This window comes from Tenebrio molitor, chromosome 4, assembly GCF_963966145.1.
Source record: "Tenebrio molitor chromosome 4, icTenMoli1.1, whole genome shotgun sequence".
In the NCBI taxonomy this organism is placed as follows: domain Eukaryota; kingdom Metazoa; phylum Arthropoda; class Insecta; order Coleoptera; family Tenebrionidae; genus Tenebrio; species Tenebrio molitor.
The window spans coordinates 1,830,382-1,851,240 of NC_091049.1; the positions used below are offsets into that span (position 1 = coordinate 1,830,382).

Consider the following 20,859-nt stretch of genomic DNA (forward strand, 5'->3'; position numbering starts at 1 on the left):
GAATTATTTATCAGGATTTATCAGGCAACAAATTCGCGACCGTAGTTTTGGCAATTTCACGTATTTTAGCGGGCGTACATGAAAGATTATCTTCCATATTCGTGTTTTGTGACAGAATTAGGATAAAACAAAAGGCGACTTTGAAGACTTGATCAAATTTTCATTTTTAAAATTAAGACATTACCAACCGCCACAAAAATCCCTAAATCGAGGAAAATAAACATTTTCGTTTAAAAACGGCTTAAAAAGGGCAAATTACAAAAAATAGTATAAAAAACTCGTTTCATAAGACCTTGAAGCACTCATTCTTTAAAATAACTCGTGGCTACGCCACTCGTTTTTTAATCTTGAATTCGTGCTTCAAGACTGGTCTTATGAAACTTGTCTTTTAAAATACTATTTTAACACTAGTGATAATATGTCACTTTTTAACACTCGTGATAATATAATGTCACTTTTTTGACTAGTTATTAAATGAAGCACGTCTGACAACTAAAATGACATATCACAATGGTTACTTTTCGTAACTGAATTAGAAAAAGTTCTTTTTCGTGATTGGCTTGTCGGAACCCACGTGGTAAGAAATGGAGCACAGAACCAAAACTAAACTCCGCCATTGATTTGATGAAATTTCGACATTATTTAAAACAATTACTCAAAAATGCGCCAGTTCCTCAACTCTTGTTGTATTGACTTGATTTTTTTTTACTTCACTTTTTCTAAACACTGATTAGAACAAATAAACAATTTTTTTTAAATTTTCATTTTATTGTCACAAATCAAATAAAAACCACAGTTCATTCTTCCTTAAGTGCGTAATACACATCGTCGGGACTGACATTCAGGATAATCCTTTCGTCAAGATCGTGACACTTTTGGTCGACCAGCAGCAACCTGCACGCCCCCAGTCTGGACACGGCCCTCAAGGCCACAGTGCAAGACACCAAATTAAATCCGTTTATTGCACAAATCGACACCAACATCCTGTAAACGTCCGAAAAAATCGTCTCTTCGATGCCGGTCCTCTCAACCTAAAAACGTGTCCTGCATTAGAAAAAACACACATCACACAGTCGAATTGCCCACTTCTGAGATGACCGCTTGCAGCACGTACTGCTCCAAACGTGAACAGTGCTTAATCGCTCTAACTTTCGGCTGCGTGATCATGGCTCTCAGAGCTTCGTTCACGTGAGACATGGTCACTTGCGTATCACCTCCTTCAGTCTCGGCGATTTCCGCTGCTCGTCGGCAGATGTCCAGAGCTCTCCGGGCATCCCCGGACACGGATGCCACTTTTCTGGCGACCAGTTGGACGGCGTCCGGGTTGAAGCTGTTGGTTCCTGCCAGACGTTTCGCGACTATTTCTTGGAGTTGTTTGTGGGTGTAGGCTTGGAAGGTGAGTCTGGTAAGGCCCAGGCGACTGGTCACTCGATTCATTAACAGTCTGCAATTGTCAAACTTAACGAAATCGTTTTATTTTCTCGCGGGTGGTACCTTTCAGGTAGATCCATTGTGTTAGCAATGGTTATCACAATCAGTTGAGTATTTGGTTTGGTCGGCCAGTCTAATATGTTGTACACTACGTCTTGCCTTTTTGTACATACGATGTCCAGCTGAAAATGAAAAGTTGTTTTCTAGGTTAACAACAGCACATCGTTGACGTTTCTTTGACATTTTGGCGGAAAATCTGCTTAGCAGTGGCGTCGCTTTTGGCAATAAAGCTGGTAAATTACGCATTCTTACGAATGCAAAATGGTTATTTTATAATTTTTTCCATTATCAGATAAGAATAAAATGCACAATTATCTAAAATTCATGACCTATGATTTTTTATAAAGTAGAGACCACAAATTGTCTACGCCCATGCATTGAACGCTTATTTGCACAGGATTCCGCTACGACATGATCGATAATTTGCAACGCCTGCTCTGATTTGTTTTTTTTCTTTTAAATCACATTGTATAATTCTGCGTAGGACTCAAACAAAGACAAACGTTTTGGTAAAGTGAATGATGAGGTAGCCTCTTGATTTTTCTTGTAATAAAAAATTGTTATTAAACTTACCTCATCTACTAGTAAAATAATTGGCAACTTCATTTGTTTGGATTTCTTTGTGAATTTTTCCTCTAACGTGGTTTGAGCTTGTTCCCATGTTACAGTTTTCCCTACTAATTGTTTAACAATCTAAAAATTTTAAATATTATTTAAATGATTACTGCTTGATATAAATATCTGTATCCGGCCTTGATGCCGTGCCTATTTTTTTTTTTACCTCAACATACGCTTGTCGCGGTTCCGTTAATTTCATCCCATTAATATTCACATACTGAAACTCCGGTAAATCCCCCGCCTTGGCAATCGTTACCAACTGATTAATCACACTTGTCACAGTTGCAGTTTTGCCAGTCCCTGGCACTCCAGAAATATACATGCACCTAATAACCGACATTTTGGCATTGCAATTCTTAATTTGATTTAAACCTCACCCTCCACATTTATCCAACAATTTTCCCTCCAAGAAGTTAAAAATATCTTTGTACTCCTTTTCCCTGCAGGGCAAATTAGTTGGAACGTAAGACACGTGCAACTGACTCCTGGCCCGCTTCAAGGGGGTACTTTCCAACTCCAAAGTCCTGCTTCTGGACTGAACTTTGGGAGTGATAACCCCCTCCCTGATCAGCTTAATTGTGCTTCTCGGTGTCGCTTTCTTGGCCGAATTCTTGGGCGTTTTCGCCTCACAAAAAATGTCTTTCGCGAGTGCCTTGTTTTTGACTGGGGTCACGTGCGCTTCATCTGTTATTCTCAAAGATTTGAAAGGGGAGATGTACGTCTCGTCGTTGTACTTCACCGGAGTCTTCACTTTCCGTTTTACGTTTATAAATATCTCTTGGGCATCCGAGTCTTCGGATTCGGAACAACTTTCGTAGTAGTAACACTTCCGGCGGCACGTTAGAGACTTCTTATTTATCACCAACGTGAGATCACCCGTTTTTGTCTCCGCGGGGTTATCGCGCTTCGTCTTGCTTTTCGCCACTTTAGGGGGCGACAGGCAGTCTTGTTCGCTCGCCCCGAAAGAACTGTTTAAATTGCGTTTTACTGCGTTTCTCAGTCGTGGGGAATAGGGGGCTGTGCACATCGGACTGGATGGGGTATTTTGACCCGCACGTTGCAAACGCGCCGATTTTCTTACCGACATCGTTCCCACAAAATCCAAGGTAAATTACCCAACTATCTGCCTCAAAAAGACTAAACTTTCTACACGAAATATCACACACGGCACACCACACTTGACAGTTTGTTTTGGCGCGACTTTTGGTAACGTTCTACCAACCTTTGGTGATTTTCTAGTAACATTTTGACGGTTAGATTATGCAACCCAACATACACTATATTATGCAACCCAACATACACGACAGGACCAAATGCACTAAAACCACGAAATTCTTAAACTGAAACCCACTTGTAGTCAACATCATTTTAATATTTTGTAGTACATCAAGACACAACAATGATAACGAAGAAACTTGACAAAAACACTTAATTATTCTTAAAAAAATAGAAAATAAAAACACTTTAAAATAGGTTAGAATTTCTTTGGCGCGATCAATCCGCTCATCATGTCGAACGAATTACCATCTGGCTGGACTGACGTCACGGTACCATCCTCGAAACGAACTGTCAAAAAACCGTACTGGTCTATTCCTGCGACCTTGGCCCTCTTAGTGTCACCCTTTTCGTCCTGTATTGTGACCTCGGCGTTGCTGTAAAATGCATCATTTTTGCAAAAATCTTCATAAATTCTTTCCCTCACCTGTGCAACCAGTGTTTGTAGTACAGATCGGTAAATCCATCGATGCCTTTCTTTTGTACGTCGAAGTATATCCTTTCGATTTCATTGAACACTATAGCGAAATACTTTTCGTAAGGGATGGGTCTCAAAGAAGTGTTGTTCTCTTTGTTGATTCGTTCTATGAGATCGTTTATGCAGACGGTGGGGTTTTGGTTGGACAGATTCACACCGCATCCTGTCAAATACATTAACTGAATCACTTCCGAATATTATTTTGGGATTACTGACCGATATTTACAATAGCTAGATGCGAAAATATGGTGGAACTGACTACGGTTCCTCCTAGTTTGATCGAGGAGTCCGCGTAGAGATCATTAGGCCATTTGATTCCGAGGGTGAGGACTTCGTAACCCTCCATTTTTTTAATGGCGGACACTACCGCCACCATCACCATGTGCTGAATAAGAGAAAGCGACTTCCCCACAGCTGTGTCTAACGGAATGTGCATTTGAAGGGAAAAAGAGGCACTGCCCATGGGACTCAACCATGTGTTGCTGGAACGACCCACACCGTTGGTTTGTTGTCTTGGTATCACCACCAAGCCGTGCCTCAACTTCTTGGCTAGCAGATGTTGCGAGCTGGTCAGAATATCTGAATAAATAACTAAGCGACCTATGTCTTCAGTATCTAGAGTCTGGAAAAGGGTTAAGTCAGTTGTGATGATGCTATTGTGGCTTAGAATTTGCTAATGAACAACTTGATTGTTTCAAAATGTTCCATAACTCACCTCAAAATAGTCGAGAGTGGAAAAATTTGAAGGACACGAATGGATCAGCACCGGCAGCCTAATGCTCGTAGCTGCGCCTGGATCGACGTTGTGACCACAAAAAACAACACTGATTTTATCGCAGGTCAGTTGGTTGTTGGCAACGCTTTCGCAGTCCGACATCATGTTCATTTTCGCCTGAATTGTGAGATTAACACGAAAGCTCGATCAACCCCCGCTGTCTACTTACGTCGTACCGCCCCAAGAAATACCCGGGACTGTACTGCACCTTCCCGAAGCTCTCGTCACAAACCAGATTCAGATGATTCGACAGGATATCCTTCAAGATCTCGAGTCTCGCCTCGTTGCTGCTCAGCAGCGAGCGATACTTGTCCTCGTCGTTGTCGAACTCGTCGGGATCGATCTCCAGGTGGACCTGCGAGAAAATCGCGCGACCCTGCGACGCCTTCACCTTGGCCAGCAACAGACTGGGGGTCTGCCAGGTCTCCTCCGTCCCCAGGACTTGCACTTGGATGTTGTAGTCTTTGTCGTTGTGCCGCAGTTCGACGTTGGAGGGCGTTCGCGGCGCCAAAGGGCTTGAACCGTTGCTGCTGTGGTTCGATTGGTCCGAGTCTTTGCTGAATTGTTTCTTGGCGGGGGACGCTTGGTAGCAGAATATGTGGTGCATCATTTTGACGCGTTCCCATGATCCGTACGAGAATCTGACCAGCTCGTGTTCGCGCACTTCGGCCGTGGTGAAAGTGTACAGGACGCTGTACATCAGGTCGCTGCATATGCAGAGGAGGTGGCCGCCGCTCAGGAAGTACTGGATGAGGCTGGAGGTCAGGTCGGGGGGCACCCCCCCGCATACTACCACCAACACGGTGGATTTGTCCCAACTGGCGTGCTTCGAGGAGGTTGGCAAGTCGTAGATTGTGTACCTGAAAAATAACTGACGTTTCGAAAAAAATAACTCAAAAATATTTAAAAATAAATAAAACCAAAAAGTTCATAATTCAACATCAGTAACTTTGTCACTGTTGGGTTGGTAACAGTTTGCGCACCGATTACTAAAATTTAAAGCGTCGATGGTGTCATTTTTTTTGTTTCTGCTATGATTCTGTCAAAATGAGCCACTCCGACGAAAATATTTTGTTTCGATACTGTTTTTTATTTACCGATTCCCTAATTTGCAAACAATTAATAATAATTAAACACCCATTTTGTTGCCGTCAATTAATACCAACCTTACAAAGCAATTTCCCCTAGTTTCTTACTTTTCTGTCAGAAATTTACCTTTCTTTATTTAAGATGGAAAACAAGACTCTCTTCACGTTATCCTTGGTGATAAGGCTGTCCGCGTAAACTAAGACATTCGGAGGCTTCACTTGACCCAAACCAGCGGACTGAATGTCCTTTTTATCCCTATCATCCATTTTAGCCTCGCTCTCGTTCTCCTTGACAGAACTCTGCTTTACCAACTTGTTCACCGTCCTCTTATGCTCCTTCTTCGCTTTGGGCGCTTCGTTCTTCTCCTCCACGCATTTCGATTTGTGTTTGATTTTGGCAGAGTCCGTCTTGGACTTCGCCCCACCATCTCGACTTTTCTTCTCGATCTTGTTCTGTTTGTGCCTCCTGTGCTCCGCTCCGGATGACACGTCCAGCGTGTTTTTGTCATCCGACGGCTTCTTCGTCTCCTTCTTCACGTCCAAGGTCTTTTCTGCGCTTTTCTTGGCTTCCTTCTTTACCGGCTTCGTGTTTGACGTGTCAAAACATTTAGTAGAACCATTTTCGATTTTAATTTTAGGACTGAAACGAAACAAATTAGTACTTGGGGCAAAAACTAATTCAGAGCACTACTTGGTAATATCACGAATTTTGGCGTACAAGTCTTTCACCTCTGATACAAATTTGTTCCAGTGGACTGGGGCGTATGAATATTTTAACGTTTGCCCCCTTAAATATTTCTTTTCGTATTTTATCACCGTCGTGGTTCCCTCCACGTCCACAGCTACATAAACATTTCAAAATGAATTAAAACCACATCAAATCAATCGATTGTTATTTTTCTAAACGAACTCAGGGTAAAAAATTGATTACTTGCAAACACTCGAGGCAACCGGGTAACAAAATTCTTGAACAAAAAATTCCTCATCTCTCAAACATTGCAAAAAATCCTACAATTCATTCCGAATTCGTCTGGATTCTGTTTTTAAACGTGAAATTTTTTTGAGGTTATGTCACTTTGAGGTTATCACCCTCTGCAAGAAACTCACTTTCGATTTTGAGAAGCTTTAATTCATGATTGATATCGATCTCTGTTTGTGCATATTGATTGATCAACTTAGTCAACCGGTTCAAATCAGTTTTCACAACGACTTCGAACGAATCTGTGGCTTTCCATCCGATCAGCTCCCCAAAGTTTTCGATCTGCAACAAAACTACTAGCCACAGTTGTGACACAAATCGTGCGACTGCATACCTGAATAATCGCGCCTTCATGCCTGGTGTAATTATCTAAAACCGCCTGCAACAGTATAAATATGCATCCGTTGTCAATCTGCAGCTTATTGTCTTTGATGTTGATGGGAAAGTAGCGTAGATTCTTCGGGAACGCGATCCACTGGTTCAGATTCAGCTTTTGCTGCAAAAACCGCCTTAAGCTTTGATCATTCGAGCAAGGGGATGCGTACTTTAGGCACCACCGTGCACGCGATCCGGTTCTCAGTCTTGAAGAGGAGATTTTCCAAGCTCCTGTGCTTTCGGCTGTCGTGGACGGTGCATCCTGAACAGACCAGGAGGGCGTTGTGGTCGTTCAACGTTCCGTTCAGTTTATTCCTCAGGGTGCGTAAACGCCACCACTGGATTATGGTGGCGTAGGCGTAACACAGGGTGAATATCATGACTCCCTACTCGTCCATGGTACGTCCCTGCAAACATGTCTTGTAGTCTGGAATAACGAAAAGTGGTTGCTATGGGACTGCAGAGGAATATTACAAGATGTTGTTGACGAGGGGTCACGAGGAGGCCTTGTAACAGAATTACAATTTTAATTTGCCGATAATTAGATGAAAAAATCGATCGGTTTTATCAATATTGCAGTATAATTACGTTGGCGGGGGTTTATTTAATGCTTAATTACATATTGGAATCAAAATATTATTAAGAATTTTGCGATAACAAGAGATAAAGTTGCTTGGACGCGTTCTTAACACGAGCAATTTACAAATTATTGTTTCCTTCGGTTTTTTTATTATCACGGATTTATTCATTAGAAACATTAGAATCGCAGGTACAGTTTGAGACAACTTAAATGTCACTAGTTGGTGTATTTCTGGTTGCATCTTTTACGCACAAAATTAATTGGTACAAATATTTTTTATCAATTTGTGACTGATTTATCGTTGGAATGCAAAAAAATAGTAATGGATTTAAAAAACCAACAGCTCTCGAGTAATTATGTTGTGATTGAAATTATTTAGCGTTATGATCTGGGTATATTAAGCTAAATTAGTGTTAACCTCTAGCACTTTGTGTCGGAGGTCCGTGTTGACTGTTGACATAATACTGGATGTTATCCAAAACGTTTCACTTCATTATCATTGTTGTTACACATAAACAATTTTATTTTGATTGATGCTAAAGTCGAGCTGTACAATGTGCTCCAGTCTATTGTGATTAATTTCGATCATTTTGTTGGTGTGATTTTTTTTTTATATCACACACTAGGACTTGTTCTATCTGATTTGTGGAATATCTTGGCAAATGAGGGCAAATGTAAATCGCTGACCTGGTTTACTGAAGTGGCGATGCATTGCCACTTCTTTTATCAATTTTTGTCGTAACTATTACGAGCTGGTCGATCTCGTCAATTTTAATAAACTAATCAATGTGTCAGATGTTCCAGAAAAACATACGCAAAAAAAATATGTTTACATTGTGAAAAGTAAATAACAACTATAATCGAGTTTATTAATACATAATAGGATCTTTCAATTTGTAGTGGTTATCTCTAGTTAATGGTGATTTTAAAAATGTATAAGAGATAAAAAAATATTTCAAAGAAATCGTTTAAAAGGAAATTAAATATTTTGGTGCGATCGCTTGCTTTCGTTACGTCACGCTACTGAAATGTTTTTTTTTTAAACTTGGTTCTCATCAAAAATATGGAAATTGAGTTCAATTAAAAATATAAAAACAAATGAAAAGAAAAAAACTCCTAGTACATTATGATACGTGTCTTATAAGAAGCATTTTGTAGCACGCGCGGATTTAGGAAGGAGTAAGTGCTACAAAATGCCTTATGAACAAGATATCATACACCATTTTTTCTACTTTGTACCTTTTTAACCTATTTTTAAGTGAAAATTACCAATTTTCAAATTTAGGGAATTTTGTGGTGATTGGCAATGGCAACAGATGTCATATTGTTTGGAAGATTCAAATTTCAATTGTTATCAACAAATTAAAAATGAGGGAAGACAATTTCGTACGCACCCTGCCAGAAATACGAGATCGGGATTGGTCGAACTGCCCAAGACACGTCTAATGTAACGATTAACGTTTTCAACAAATGCGTATTTCACGGAACAACTTAAAATAAAATTCGTTTTGTTTTGGCGTTTGTTTTGACATTTCATTTTAGTCATGCCAAGATCAGGGATGCCAACCTTGAAAAAAGTAAATTGCACTAGTTTGTTTCAAAACGCGAATACGTATTTGTATTACAGCACCGAAAATGGGTTTCGTAATGGCTTTCATACGGGCGCAAAGTAGAGAATAATACAGGGTTATTATAAATGATTGTAGTCGAAGCAGGCCATGCTCATGTTACGAAATTTTTGCCGCTTTCATGTGAACTGTCAATTTTTGTCGCTGTCACTGTCATTTTTTTTAATGGCTTTTTAACAGCTTTGTTATAAAACAGCAAATTAGTTGTCTACAGAAAGAGGAAGAAGAAAAAAAAATTAAGTGATAAATCTACTAAGTAAGTATTTTACATTAATAATGTCACTATCTCTGAACACTTTCATTAAATTGATAATAAAAATGGTTGTTTTATTTCTCTGTCAAAGCAACATTTCAATGGCGGCGTGTGAAATGCCCACATGTCATAAAGGCATATCTGAGAATTTAAAAACAAAAGAAATTTTTTTTGGTAACAATACTACCGCGTGAGCAACAATTATTATGTTTGAGTTGGCAATAAAAAAATTTACTTGAAATTGTCAAAACTGTGAATTGTACTACCTATTTCCGTCCATCCTGGTTTTTGTGATCTTTTATTGATAATAATTGGAGTCATTTCATTTGGTGCAGCACCTTTAAATTAAATGACTTCTCCTCGCCATAACTCGTTTGTTTTTAAAAATTCCTCATTTTTTAATAAACCGGTGCTTCGCATCACACACCTAATTTTCGGCGATCTATCAAATTCACGTCACTTCCGGTTATATGACAAATTTAGCCAACAGGGACGCAATAAAGTCACCATAGATTTATTACCAACTCCCATCAGTAATTGTTGCTCACGCGGTTTTTAACTTACCTAGTGATTTTTAATATTTTTATCCACGACCATTTAATAATACGTTTATTATTTACGTAACTATAGATACATTATTCTAGTCATAAATTACACCCGTGACTTATTATAAGTCACTTGTGATTTATCATAAGTCACGGATCTTAAAAATTTTGTAAGCTAAGTGCTAAGTGTTTTATGAAAAAAAGTCGTAGGTCGTAGATAAAACGTCGTATTTAACTCGCGAGTAATGCTTATAATCCACTCTGGTGATTAAAAAACTCGCCTGCGGCTCGTTTTTTAACTTTCACACTCGTGGATTATGATAGGCATTATTAGTATTAGCTCGTCAAATAATATATTACACTGACCGGCACAAAAAACGACTCACTTTGAATTTTATTAATATATGTAATTAAGTTATTCATTGTCTTTTTTTTTGATATCATGTTGTATTGATACGTGTTATTTAAGTTATTCTTTGCCAAAGAATATCCGACAAACAAAACATTAAACACAGCAAAAAAATTTTCATGAAAAAAAAAAAAAAGCAATTTTTTAGAAAAAATTGTATGTTATGAAAAATTGCCAAAATTTGAACAGCACTTTGAATGAGTATCTCGTATTGTCAAATTAAATTTTTTAACGCGTAAATCAACCGACAAAAACACAACATGGAAGTAGCGCAAATTTTCTAATAATTTATTTAAACAAAACAATTCGGTTGCCATGGTGACCATAGCACTCCCGATCATTGAAAATATCCCAATTTAACTATAAAGCTTGTTTGACACGATGCTAAATTTTGTAGCAAATTTGTTAGACAATGAGAGAGACCTTCGATCGGGACCAATGAACGATCAGGATCATAGTCTGTCTTTGTCAGATCCTGATCGTTCATTGGTCTTCTCTCATTTTCTAACAAATAATAAAGAAAAATAAGCACAAATATAATTTCAAGATCATTTATTAAAGAAATCATAATGAGTCGTTTTTTGTGTCAGTCAGTGTATTATCTGGTAGATCCATCCGAAGATTTTTCTTGTTGGCAAAATTGTCCAACACTTTGACATTAAAATTTTGAATTATTTTGACAAATTCATTTTCAACCGATAAAACTGCAAGAACTGTTGGACGATGTTGAGTCACTGAATTACACAGAAATGTTTTGATTTTTCTTAATGCGAAAACCTTGGTACAGTTGCTGCTGTTGTCACAATAATTGTATTTTCAGTGGTTTCTTTAAGGGCGTCTTCCAGATCGTTGCTAATTTAAAAAGTTAACAAAGATGTGGCGTCAATAACTAGGTAATTTATTTTTTTTTACAGTATTCATTTCACTGCTACCGCTTTGTAATGGATAATTTTAGTCTGTCGCATTCCCTCGCCAAAATATGTATTGAACACAATTATTTAATAAAAGTGAAATTTTTTGCAGCACGTATTGATTAACCGCCCCTCTGACGGGTTAAAATCAATAAAAATAAGCTCGAAGTGCCAGTATTGAGTACCTACGTTTCATTTTGAATAACAAAGTTAAGATTACATCCTGTTGACCCATAGACCATTAGTGTGTTTTACTTTTTTATGATGTTTCCAACTTCATACTTATTAAAACTGCTTTGCAACATCGAATGTAAAAAACGTTGAAAGCTTTAAGATTTACTACATTTAAGATACCGGGTGACTATTAATGATTGAGACAAATTTAGTGGGTTGGCACTTCCGAATAAATGGGAGTTGTCTGTTGATTCGCTTTCTAGGTTAAGATTCAAGAAACAAACGACAATTTGATTTATTTTGACTTTTGAACTGTCATATTTGAATTTAACAATCAAGTGTACCAACATAAAATCGTAAATGTGTTGCTAACCGAACAAAAACAATTAAAAGTCCACAACTTAGTTGTAGAAATGGAAATCCTCTTCGTAGTACAGTTAGAGACACGGAATTTCGGGCATCATTTTTCTGTCACTTCAAAAATTACTATGTAAATCACTCTTTATTGTCAACGTGACATTCAAAAGTCAAATTTTGAAATTTATTTTCTGTTCACGCCAGTCGCATGTCAATCATTGAGGTGAATAATGTAAAGCCTATTTTACATTTTTTGACAGTATATTGACAATGATGCCCGAAATTCCGTGTCTCTAACTGTACATCTACAATTTTCATTATTCCTACTTTTAATTAATGTAACGTGTAGCTTCCACCTTAATATAACGCAGGAAAGGTAATTAACCCAAGGCACGTTATCGACCCTCATATAAAGTGGGACGTTGGCAGTAAATCAACACCCCAGAAAAGCTACACGTTAAGGAACAAGAGAACAGTGGTGCGTCCTTACCGACCTCAAAAAATAACATATGAAACATCTATTCTTTTTTTTTAACAATCAATGAAGTATGCCTTATGACAGCGACGTAGATTCTAAAAGCAATACTTCACAAAATCAAATATTATTATTGAAGCTGACACTAATGTCGGGTTTGGGCATGCAAAGATTATTGGCGTCAGGAGTGTTCCAGTTTCACAGCGCCAGTATTGATGGCACCAGTATGGGTTTCCACACATTTATGTGTTACAGGGTGAAATCGATTAAAACCCCAGGATCTGCAGACATTTGTGAAAATCACGTGCATTCAGTTTTGCGCAAAAGTTGAGTACGCCACTGATTAGGAAGAATACGTAAGATTAAAAAGTTATCGAGTGCAACGCAAAAAACGAGCTCTATGTATTTAAAGTGTTTTTGGGTTATTTCATTCATAGTAAGGTTTTGTGACTGTTTTTAAAACGTTTCTGCGGCTATTCAGGTTTCGATTTATCAGAGCTTCCAGAAGCGTCTCGTTCGGGGTGGGATCAAGTTAAATTGGACTTTATGAATTGAAAATACTATGGTTTCCATATTATGGTGCATTTCAATTTCACCCTGTATAAATCAAGACTAATACCAAAGTTGAAATAATTGATGCTATTTGGAAAAATGACGAAATAAGAAAAAAACAGATTCGTTTAAATAAATTTAAAAAACATTTAACCAAAGAAGAAATTAAAAGATCCCTTTATTGGCGTGATGATTAGTGATGGTAACTGATTGGCGCCAGATGAATTTTCGTATCTCCACATGCACCCAAATTGGCGCCAGTCAAGTGGCGCCAATAACCTTTACATGTGGAAATCCGGTATAAAGGATATTCATAATGACTTAATGAGATATTGGTCTATTTTTTTTTTATCTGAAAGTTAAAAGAAAAAGCACGTTTACCATTTTTATAAGGACATAAAACTGAAAAAATCGCAAAATAGATATTTATATCATTTAAATGTTTCCAAAATGAAAAAATATGTGATAAAAATTATTCTTCTAATAACCTTTGACCTGAATATCTCTCCAATTGAAAAAGTCTCCAAAAAAAAAAAACAGTTTTTGATACATTTTGAAAGTCTCCAAATCCTGCACATTTGCTTTGTAGATATTTAATTTTTGCAGAAAATAAAATTCTCATTTTGGAAAATCGCGACACCTCCGAATAACACAACATTTTTGAGCTACGACAGAACGTTGGCTCCGAAAAGTTCACCGACTTCGAACTTTGCTGGCGTGGTGCCACCTGATTGGCGCCAGGTGAATTTTCGTATCTGCACTGCACCCAAATTGGCGCCAGTCGAGTGGCGCCAATAATCGTATGGAAACTCAGTATAAACTTATTCATAATGGGATATTGGTCTATTTTTATTTGAAAGTTAAAAGAAAAAGTATATCTACCGTTTTTATAAGAACATAAAACTGAAAAAAATCGCAAAATAGATACACATATCATTTAAACGTTACCAATATGAAAAAATATCTGATAAAAATTATTCTTTTAATAACCTTTGACCCGAATATCTCTCCAATTGAAAAAGTCTCCAAAAAAACTGGTTTGATAAATTTTGAACGTCTCCAAATCCTGCACTCTTTTAATTTTTGTGCAAATCTAAATTCTCATTTTTGAACTTTGCGACACCTCCGAATAACAAACAACATTTTTAAGTCAAGTTTTTCAATTTATTTGCTTTGACAAAATAACGTCTTTACTTTTCTGCTTTCAAAAGGTGAAACAATTAAATATGTAAACGCAAAACGTAACATTTGGAACAGACTAGAACGAATCGCTGTGCTTATCAAAATTTGTCATTCAATAAGTTCCACCAAAGTTATCACCAAAATAAAAATTAAAAATCGAAAAAAAAAAAATCGTAGTAAACCAGTTCCATAGCAACAAGTCTGCGCCGGTCAAATCTGAAAACTTTATCAAAAATTCGTCGTGACGCGTTCCCGATGCAGATACTTCGGACACGTCTCCGAAAACCAAATATTTTTGTCCTTGGACAATTCAATTTTAATATTCCTTTATATCTATTGTAAATAATAATACGAATTATTTTTAACTCGAGTAGCGCTGATTAACGTTTCATAAAGGAAAGAGCAAAAATAATCGAACAATAAAAGATGAACTTTTGACATTCGTAATGGGCCCTGCCCCGATTACCGCCCCTCTCTTCAGATTTAAACATGATATTAATCCATGTTCGGTGCGGAATATCGCAAAAATATGTCCCGTTTGCAAGATTTACATTAAAATGAAAAAATTTAAATGCCGGACCGGTCTAATCTCTCTCAATTGCTTTTCGAGTGAAATTATCACGGCGCTAGAGTTCACAGTTTACTCTAATTAATTTAAACATATCGCTGCTGGGACAGTCGATTCATACATTACATTATTTTATTAACAATATATTCAAAGTACATGGATTAATCTTTATGTACATAAAGTAGTGACATGTTCTAGAACGCTTCTGAAAAAAGAACAACCCACAGGGGGGACCACAATAAAATGCAGAAATATAATTATAAATACATAACGGAATAATTTGCCGAGATAATCTCGTTTTTATCGTCGTCTAAGTTCATTGGCTCTATTGACCACATTGAATTTGTATTATTTGTTTATAATTAAGGATGCGATCGAGCTTTGAAAAAAACGAAAAAACTGTATTGTTAAGTTATCGGAGATGTAATTGTTGTGTGTCTCGTTTGAAACGAAAAATTCAGATGGGGCGAAAATAAGGATAAAGTCAAAAACGCGTCGAGTCTCGAGGAGTGGGTCACACACAATGCCCAGTTTTTATCTTTCGTTACTAAAAATTTTTTCCTTCCTTGTAAATATCGCTCCGCAATAATAAAACAAGCAAAGAAATAATCTCGTTGTGGTGGGGATCACCAAATGAACGATTTTATTTGTGAGCGAAGCCGGTCGAGTGAAGTTCCCACAAAACAGCCCCCTTAAAATCGCAATTTTAATGTATCTGAGCGACAGCAGCGACCAACTGTTCGCTTACAAGTGCGAAAACAACAACAGTTGCCCTTTTAAAGTAATGACGGGGAAGATAACCGATTTCAATTTTAACAGCCATCGCTGCAGGCCCAAAAAAACAGGTCAGTTGAGACTTTTTTCCGCGATTGTTTTTAGTATCTGAAGGTTGTGATTGTGATAGAGGTAAAGATGGACGACAGCGATTCCAGTGGCGAGGTGCGGAGCGAAGAAGTCCTAGCGCTCCGGAACAAGTTCCCCACGAAAATCCCGGTAAGTCGCGGCGGCATGTCCGTCACCCACGCTACTAAATAATGCGCTTCGAACAGATCATAATCAAGAGGTACGCCAAAGAACTGCAGTTGCCCAATCTGGACAAGTGCAAGTTTTTGGTGCCCCAAGAAATCACGATGTCACAGTTCCAGACCATCATCAGGTACAGTACTGGCTGACGCCGCGAATTGCAAGTTTTGAGTGTTTTTGTGCAGGAATAAGCTGCAGCTGGGCCCCAATCACGCTTTGTACCTGTTAGTCAACAACCGATCCATGCTCAGTCTCTCGCTGACTCTGGCCGAAGTCTACAGCGCTCACGCAGGCCCCGATGGATTTTTGTACGTAACCTACGCCTCACAAGAAGTATTTGGTAGTGCCTGAACCGAACCCTTGGGATACCCTTTCGATTTTAATCACGTTAATTGATGTAAATAGTATTAATAATTTGTCGTCTCTTGTGTGTCCAGTAGTGTCCATTTAGTAGTTTTATTGTCGTTATCAATGTATTTGCACTTTTAAATATACGGATCTGAACAGCTGAAGGGGGTACTCACCTAGTCGAAGTCCTGCGAAGATCTCAATGAAACTCGACCTGTTTTAGCTGGAAATAGGTCGCATTACGTTTAAACGGGCGCAGAAGGTGTAAATTACCTGTGCAACGGCAAAAATCGCGAAAGAACTTCACCGCAATTCGGAAAATTCTCAGGTTGTCGCAGCGGTTGGCAACACTTACTGTCAGCTGTCACTGTCAAATTAACGTCAAGTCGGCGGAAACGTGGGGGCTGCAACATGAGTTACTGAACAGTCGTGTGGCCATGAGACTGTCCGTGTTGCGTCTTGTGAGCGTCAACGGGGTCAACCAGACGTTGGGACGCCTGCGCTCGGAAGCCCCCATCTACTGGGAGACCCTCAAGACTGTCAACAGAGACGCATTCCACAAGAAAATCGCCAGTCTGAACACTTGGTACACCAAACTGTTGGGTCTGGACGAGGTGAAGTTGTACCAAGACCGAGTGGTGGCCCTGCAAGAGCGCTTGTTGGAAGCGCAAGATAAACGGCGCGAGGTGGGCCGAGCTCTTGCCGAAATTCGCAAAAAATCCAACCAGCTTCAGGATGAAATCCACAAGGTTAAGCGCCAAGAGGACATCGAGAAGTTTCTCACGTTGATGAAAGAAGAGACGGAAGTTTTGAGGTTAGAACATGAATCTGCAAGGTCATTCCAGGAGTGCGATCAAGCTGAACGGGATATTTTTACGGCGTTTACTAACGCCGTTAGGGATTCGCACGAGAAGCAGAGGGCACAGCTGGAATATACGAAATATTTTGGGATCATTTTAAGTATTGCCGGCTCATTTTTTGCATTTTGTTATACAACACTGAGAAAGAGTGATTTGAAGAGATTTATTGAGGAGAGTCTAACTAGGAATACAGTAGCAGAACCGATACTAGAGACCAATAGAAGTAACGATAATTTTAATAATGACATAATCAGCTTTGTGAAGAGTGAAACAGGGAGATTGACTGAGCTTATTAATTTTAAACAGAACGAGGTTGCTCTCATGATTGAAAAGGAAAACGAAGCAAAAAGGAGACAGATCGTGTATTACATAGGAGCCAGTGCTCTTCTTTTAGTCATTTTCAAGTTAATTTCCACAAATTAGTCAATACTGCTAGAATTATAAGTAATAAAATGTTTTGTTTTTGTTACTGTACAGTAATTTGTTATGTTTCCATGAATACCGAGTCTTATCAGGCTCCAGCAACTCGGGGATTCCCCCGTCAAGTTTTTTTCTTCCCATTCGCAACATCTCTCTGTCAAATTGGCAAAAAGCTGTGCGCGACTTCCGTATGCGACGTCAGCATCGCGACAGTGCTGAAGCCTTTTTGGCAGAGCGAACAGACGTGGGGTTTTTCGGGTCGCGGCGCGTCCACGCTGTGCTGTTTCATGTGTTGGGTCAGGCTGTAGCTCTGGCGACAGGCGTAAGGGCACTGACTGCACTTGAAAGGCTTCTTGCCTGCAACAATTCGTAAAACACTCGCCAGGGGGGGCGCGCGGGACTTACCCAGGTGTATCTGAATGTGAGATTTCAACGAAGAACTTTGCTTGAAACCTTTGTCGCAGTGTGTGCACTTGTAGGGACGTTCGTCACTGTGAGTTTTCAAGTGTTCCGTTAGATGGCTCCGCTGTTTGAAGGCTTGTTCACATTCGGTACACTCGAAAGGTTTTTCCCCTAGAAATAACTGTTGGTGATTTTTTGTTGTTATTTTATTATTGGACAACCTGTGTGTTTGCGCATGTGCAAACGCAACTGGGCAGGTCTGCAGAAACGTTTCGAGCAGATATTGCACACTTCAGGGCGGCCCGTGTGGATTTTCATGTGGGTGTTTAGGACGCTGGATTGGGCAAAGCCCTACGAATATCAATTATCATTTACAAGTCACAAAGCTTCAGAACATTACCTTGCCGCATACGTTACACTTGTGGGGCCTCTCCCCCGTGTGGGTTCTCTCGTGCACGACCATTTGATTCCTAGCAGTCGTCCGTTTATCACAGTAGGAACACTTGTAAGGGGCTTCCCCTGTGTGGGTTCGCATGTGCAGGCGCAATCTTGATCCAGAACTGCCAACATAATCGAGTCAAACGCGAAAATCCCCTAACCAACGTTACCGACTTGAACTTTTTCCCGCAAAGAGTACACAGGACGCCGTCTTTTTTCTTTTTTATTTCATCTTGATTGGAATTCTCGTGATATTTGGCAAAGTGGTCGCCCAAACTTCTCACTCGCTTTTTACAAATTTTGCAGAAATTCTGTGGCAGGTTCAGTCTACAAAAGCACAACTTGAGCTGAAACTACCCAATTGTGACGGCAATAATTACGGTTTGATTTCTGACGCTTCTTCTTCATCATCATCCAGGTTTTTAATTGATTCTAATTTAATTTTACTGTGAAAATGCGCTTTTAAGTGATTGTGGAGGGTCGTTTGTGTGGAAAAATTTCGTGAGCAAAAGGTGCATCTGTAGCGTCTGTTATTCATATGAATCCTCAGGTGTTTTGCTAGATGTCTTCTAGCAATAAAACCTTTGTGACAAACGTGACATTTATGGGGTCTCACGCCTGGAAAATATTGCTTAAACAATGTCACTACATGAAACTGGAAAATAAACACCGTTCGCGTTGTTCTGGCATAATGGGAGGCCATGATTTAATTCTTTAACGTTGGACACACTGTTTGAACATAACTAGACATTGACGCTATTTATAACCTCAAACTTAGAAAACCATAACCTAATTCAACAGACAACTTTACTAGCAAATTAAACGTTAAATTTCCATGGCCTCCCAATATGCCAAAACAACGTGAATGCATTTTACTTGAATGACTTCTCAGGTGTTCAGTAAAGTGGCCTCTAGAATTGAAGTGTTTCCCACAGAATTTGCATTTGAATTCATCTTCAGCATGAGACAACAAATGCTCAGATAAAACTTCTACTTCTGAGTTGCAAATTGAACACCAGTGATCCTTGACATCCCTTCAATAACTCAATTTTAATTAAACAGTTTTAAAATGAGATTGAAACTTACTTGTGTAAATGAGTCATATGCACTGATAGAGCTCTAGTATTGCAACTAACAAAACCACATTTAATGCATTTATTATTACTATAAAATTTTTCCCTACATTTTTTGATAGCTTCTTCTACTTCACTAGCACAAACTTCTGAAAGTTTTCTAGGCAGCTTCAATGGATCATTGTCAGTATTTTCAATTTTGATTGAAATATTTTCACCACTCTCAAATTTCAACTCAATTTGGCTTTCCTCATGACACTCTGAAACCTGCACATGCATTTTAGTTGCTGGTGTTTCAAGAAACACCAATTACCATCTCAGTTCCACTAACACATTCTCGTATAATTTCATTGGACCTTTGTATCAGCAATTGAAACTCATAAGATAACCTTAATTTTTCTTCACAGATGTTACACAAATATGACGGCAAGAACTCGTTTATTTCGATCTAGGATAAATTATGTTTTTGTTGATATTTACATTTGACTGACACCTAACCTCAATGTTTCCTACAGACGACAGCATCGCGATTATGTCCGAAGTGGCGTCATTTTTCGGGAAAAAATTTGTCATATTGTCGGTTTTGATCAGACAACTTCTGCACACATCGCTCAATCTTACTTCTACGGCTTCCGACGACTCCGAATTTTCCATTTTTGGGCTTCTATTATGACAGCTGTCGAAAAAACTGAATAAGTTCAAGATGGCGCTGTTGCTCAATACAAATTCAAAATTTCCAGGAAAGGAGGTTTCGATTTTGAAAATACGGTCTTTTGTTGTGTAAATTTCATGTTTCAGCCGAGTGATAAAATAAAGTGCATAAAATATACAGTGTGGAACAAAATGATTGTCATCTAGTTTGCTACTTTTTTTAGAGTGCCTAACTACCGGGTGATCAAGAAGGACTGTTTAAGTTGGCAGTACAATTAAGAAATTTTTATAATTCGGTTATTTATAACACTGCAACCGGATATGTTTTGTTGGTTTATTTTACAAATATCTGATATAGGTATAGCATTAACAACGACAAGCCACCAACAACCGGAAGTTACTCCTGTTATGCGATTTAAAATACGATCCAGTGTTACCAACTTAAACAGTCCTTCTTGATCACCCCGTACTAATTCTGTCAAAAAATGTCATCAATCGAATTGATGATGATGGGCCTTGAAAACGCTCGTTTCACTCGCGTTTTAAACTGGCCCACTCATGCCAAAAAAGCCAAATTTACACACGAACGAATTGAATACAAGGTTTTTTTGTTCGACGAACCCCTTAAAGGCTCCAAATCCCTTAACATCTTTAAAATTAGCTTGACGTTTCGTTTTGACAAGTTGTGACATTTATCAAAATCCGTTCACACAGGAGAAAATTCTCAAATTCTGACAGTGTCGAACAAAAAACATATTTAGAGAAGAACTAGCTTCGTAAAAGTACGATTTCACAAATATTTGGGACATTTTCATTACCAAAGAGCAGTGTCAAGCGATTCGGACTGTTTTTACACCACCAAATCACAAAAATCAAGATAAAAACGTCTCGAATCGCAATTTTGTGATTGACCTTGATCTTTGGTAATGAA

At 38.6% G+C, this 20,859-nt stretch overlaps 5 protein-coding genes across 9 annotated transcripts in view; 2 read left to right on the forward strand and 3 right to left on the reverse strand.

Moving 5' to 3' along the window:
- Nucleotides 1–747: 747 nt before the first annotated feature.
- Nucleotides 748–3,332, reverse strand: Orc1 (origin recognition complex subunit 1). The gene is made up of 6 exons (XM_069045548.1): nt 2,487–3,332; nt 2,273–2,435; nt 2,065–2,184; nt 1,495–1,613; nt 1,087–1,444; nt 748–1,031 (listed from the first exon to the last, which is right to left on the reverse strand). The coding sequence occupies exons 1-6, from the start codon at nt 3,194–3,196 to the stop codon at nt 798–800; spliced, it is 1,704 nt and encodes a 567-aa protein (XP_068901649.1). The 5' UTR covers nt 3,197–3,332; the 3' UTR covers nt 748–797.
- Nucleotides 3,333–3,460: 128 nt separating this feature from the next.
- On the reverse strand, nt 3,461–16,490 carry Hcs (holocarboxylase synthetase-like protein). Of its 4 annotated transcripts, none has more exons than XM_069045544.1 (12): nt 16,358–16,490; nt 16,261–16,307; nt 7,250–7,486; nt 7,039–7,200; nt 6,833–6,986; nt 6,417–6,567; nt 5,853–6,365; nt 4,807–5,497; nt 4,578–4,754; nt 4,079–4,484; nt 3,812–4,025; nt 3,461–3,761 (listed from the first exon to the last, which is right to left on the reverse strand). In XM_069045544.1, the coding sequence occupies exons 3-12, from the start codon at nt 7,457–7,459 to the stop codon at nt 3,584–3,586; spliced, it is 2,856 nt and encodes a 951-aa protein (XP_068901645.1). In that variant the 5' UTR covers nt 7,460–7,486; nt 16,261–16,307; nt 16,358–16,490; the 3' UTR covers nt 3,461–3,583. The 4 variants fall into 4 exon arrangements, with proteins under 4 accessions (XP_068901645.1, XP_068901643.1, XP_068901644.1 ...); XM_069045542.1 differs by having other exon boundaries at nt 6,414–6,567; XM_069045543.1 differs by having other exon boundaries at nt 6,414–6,567; nt 7,250–7,506.
- On the forward strand, nt 15,168–16,248 carry LOC138129261 (microtubule-associated proteins 1A/1B light chain 3B-like). Its single transcript, XM_069045555.1, has 4 exons — nt 15,168–15,558; nt 15,618–15,706; nt 15,763–15,869; nt 15,922–16,248. Exons 1-4 carry the CDS (start codon nt 15,423–15,425, stop codon nt 16,085–16,087), a joined length of 498 nt encoding a protein of 165 aa, XP_068901656.1. The 5' UTR covers nt 15,168–15,422; the 3' UTR covers nt 16,088–16,248.
- A 31-nt stretch (nt 16,491–16,521) lies between the features above and the next one.
- On the forward strand, nt 16,522–17,418 carry LOC138129259 (mitochondrial potassium channel-like). Its single transcript, XM_069045553.1, has one exon. It carries the CDS (start codon nt 16,522–16,524, stop codon nt 17,365–17,367), a length of 846 nt encoding a protein of 281 aa, XP_068901654.1. The 3' UTR covers nt 17,368–17,418.
- The window catches only part of LOC138129254 (zinc finger protein 235-like), a 38,081-nt gene continuing 34,513 nt past the window's right edge, over nt 17,292–20,859 (reverse strand). For both annotated transcript variants that reach the window (XM_069045547.1, XM_069045546.1), the window contains exons 2-11: nt 19,776–19,953; nt 19,591–19,725; nt 19,291–19,544; nt 19,081–19,238; nt 18,585–18,822; nt 18,379–18,531; nt 18,167–18,326; nt 17,988–18,117; nt 17,770–17,937; nt 17,292–17,721 (exon numbers count right to left, since the gene is read on the reverse strand). In XM_069045547.1, the coding sequence (XP_068901648.1) occupies nt 17,522–17,721; nt 17,770–17,937; nt 17,988–18,117; nt 18,167–18,326; nt 18,379–18,531; nt 18,585–18,822; nt 19,081–19,238; nt 19,291–19,544; nt 19,591–19,725; nt 19,776–19,931 (1,752 nt within the window). In that variant the 5' untranslated portion in view covers nt 19,932–19,953 and the 3' untranslated portion in view covers nt 17,292–17,521. The remainder of the gene's footprint in view (nt 17,722–17,769; nt 17,938–17,987; nt 18,118–18,166; nt 18,327–18,378; nt 18,532–18,584; nt 18,823–19,080; nt 19,239–19,290; nt 19,545–19,590; nt 19,726–19,775; nt 19,954–20,859) is intronic.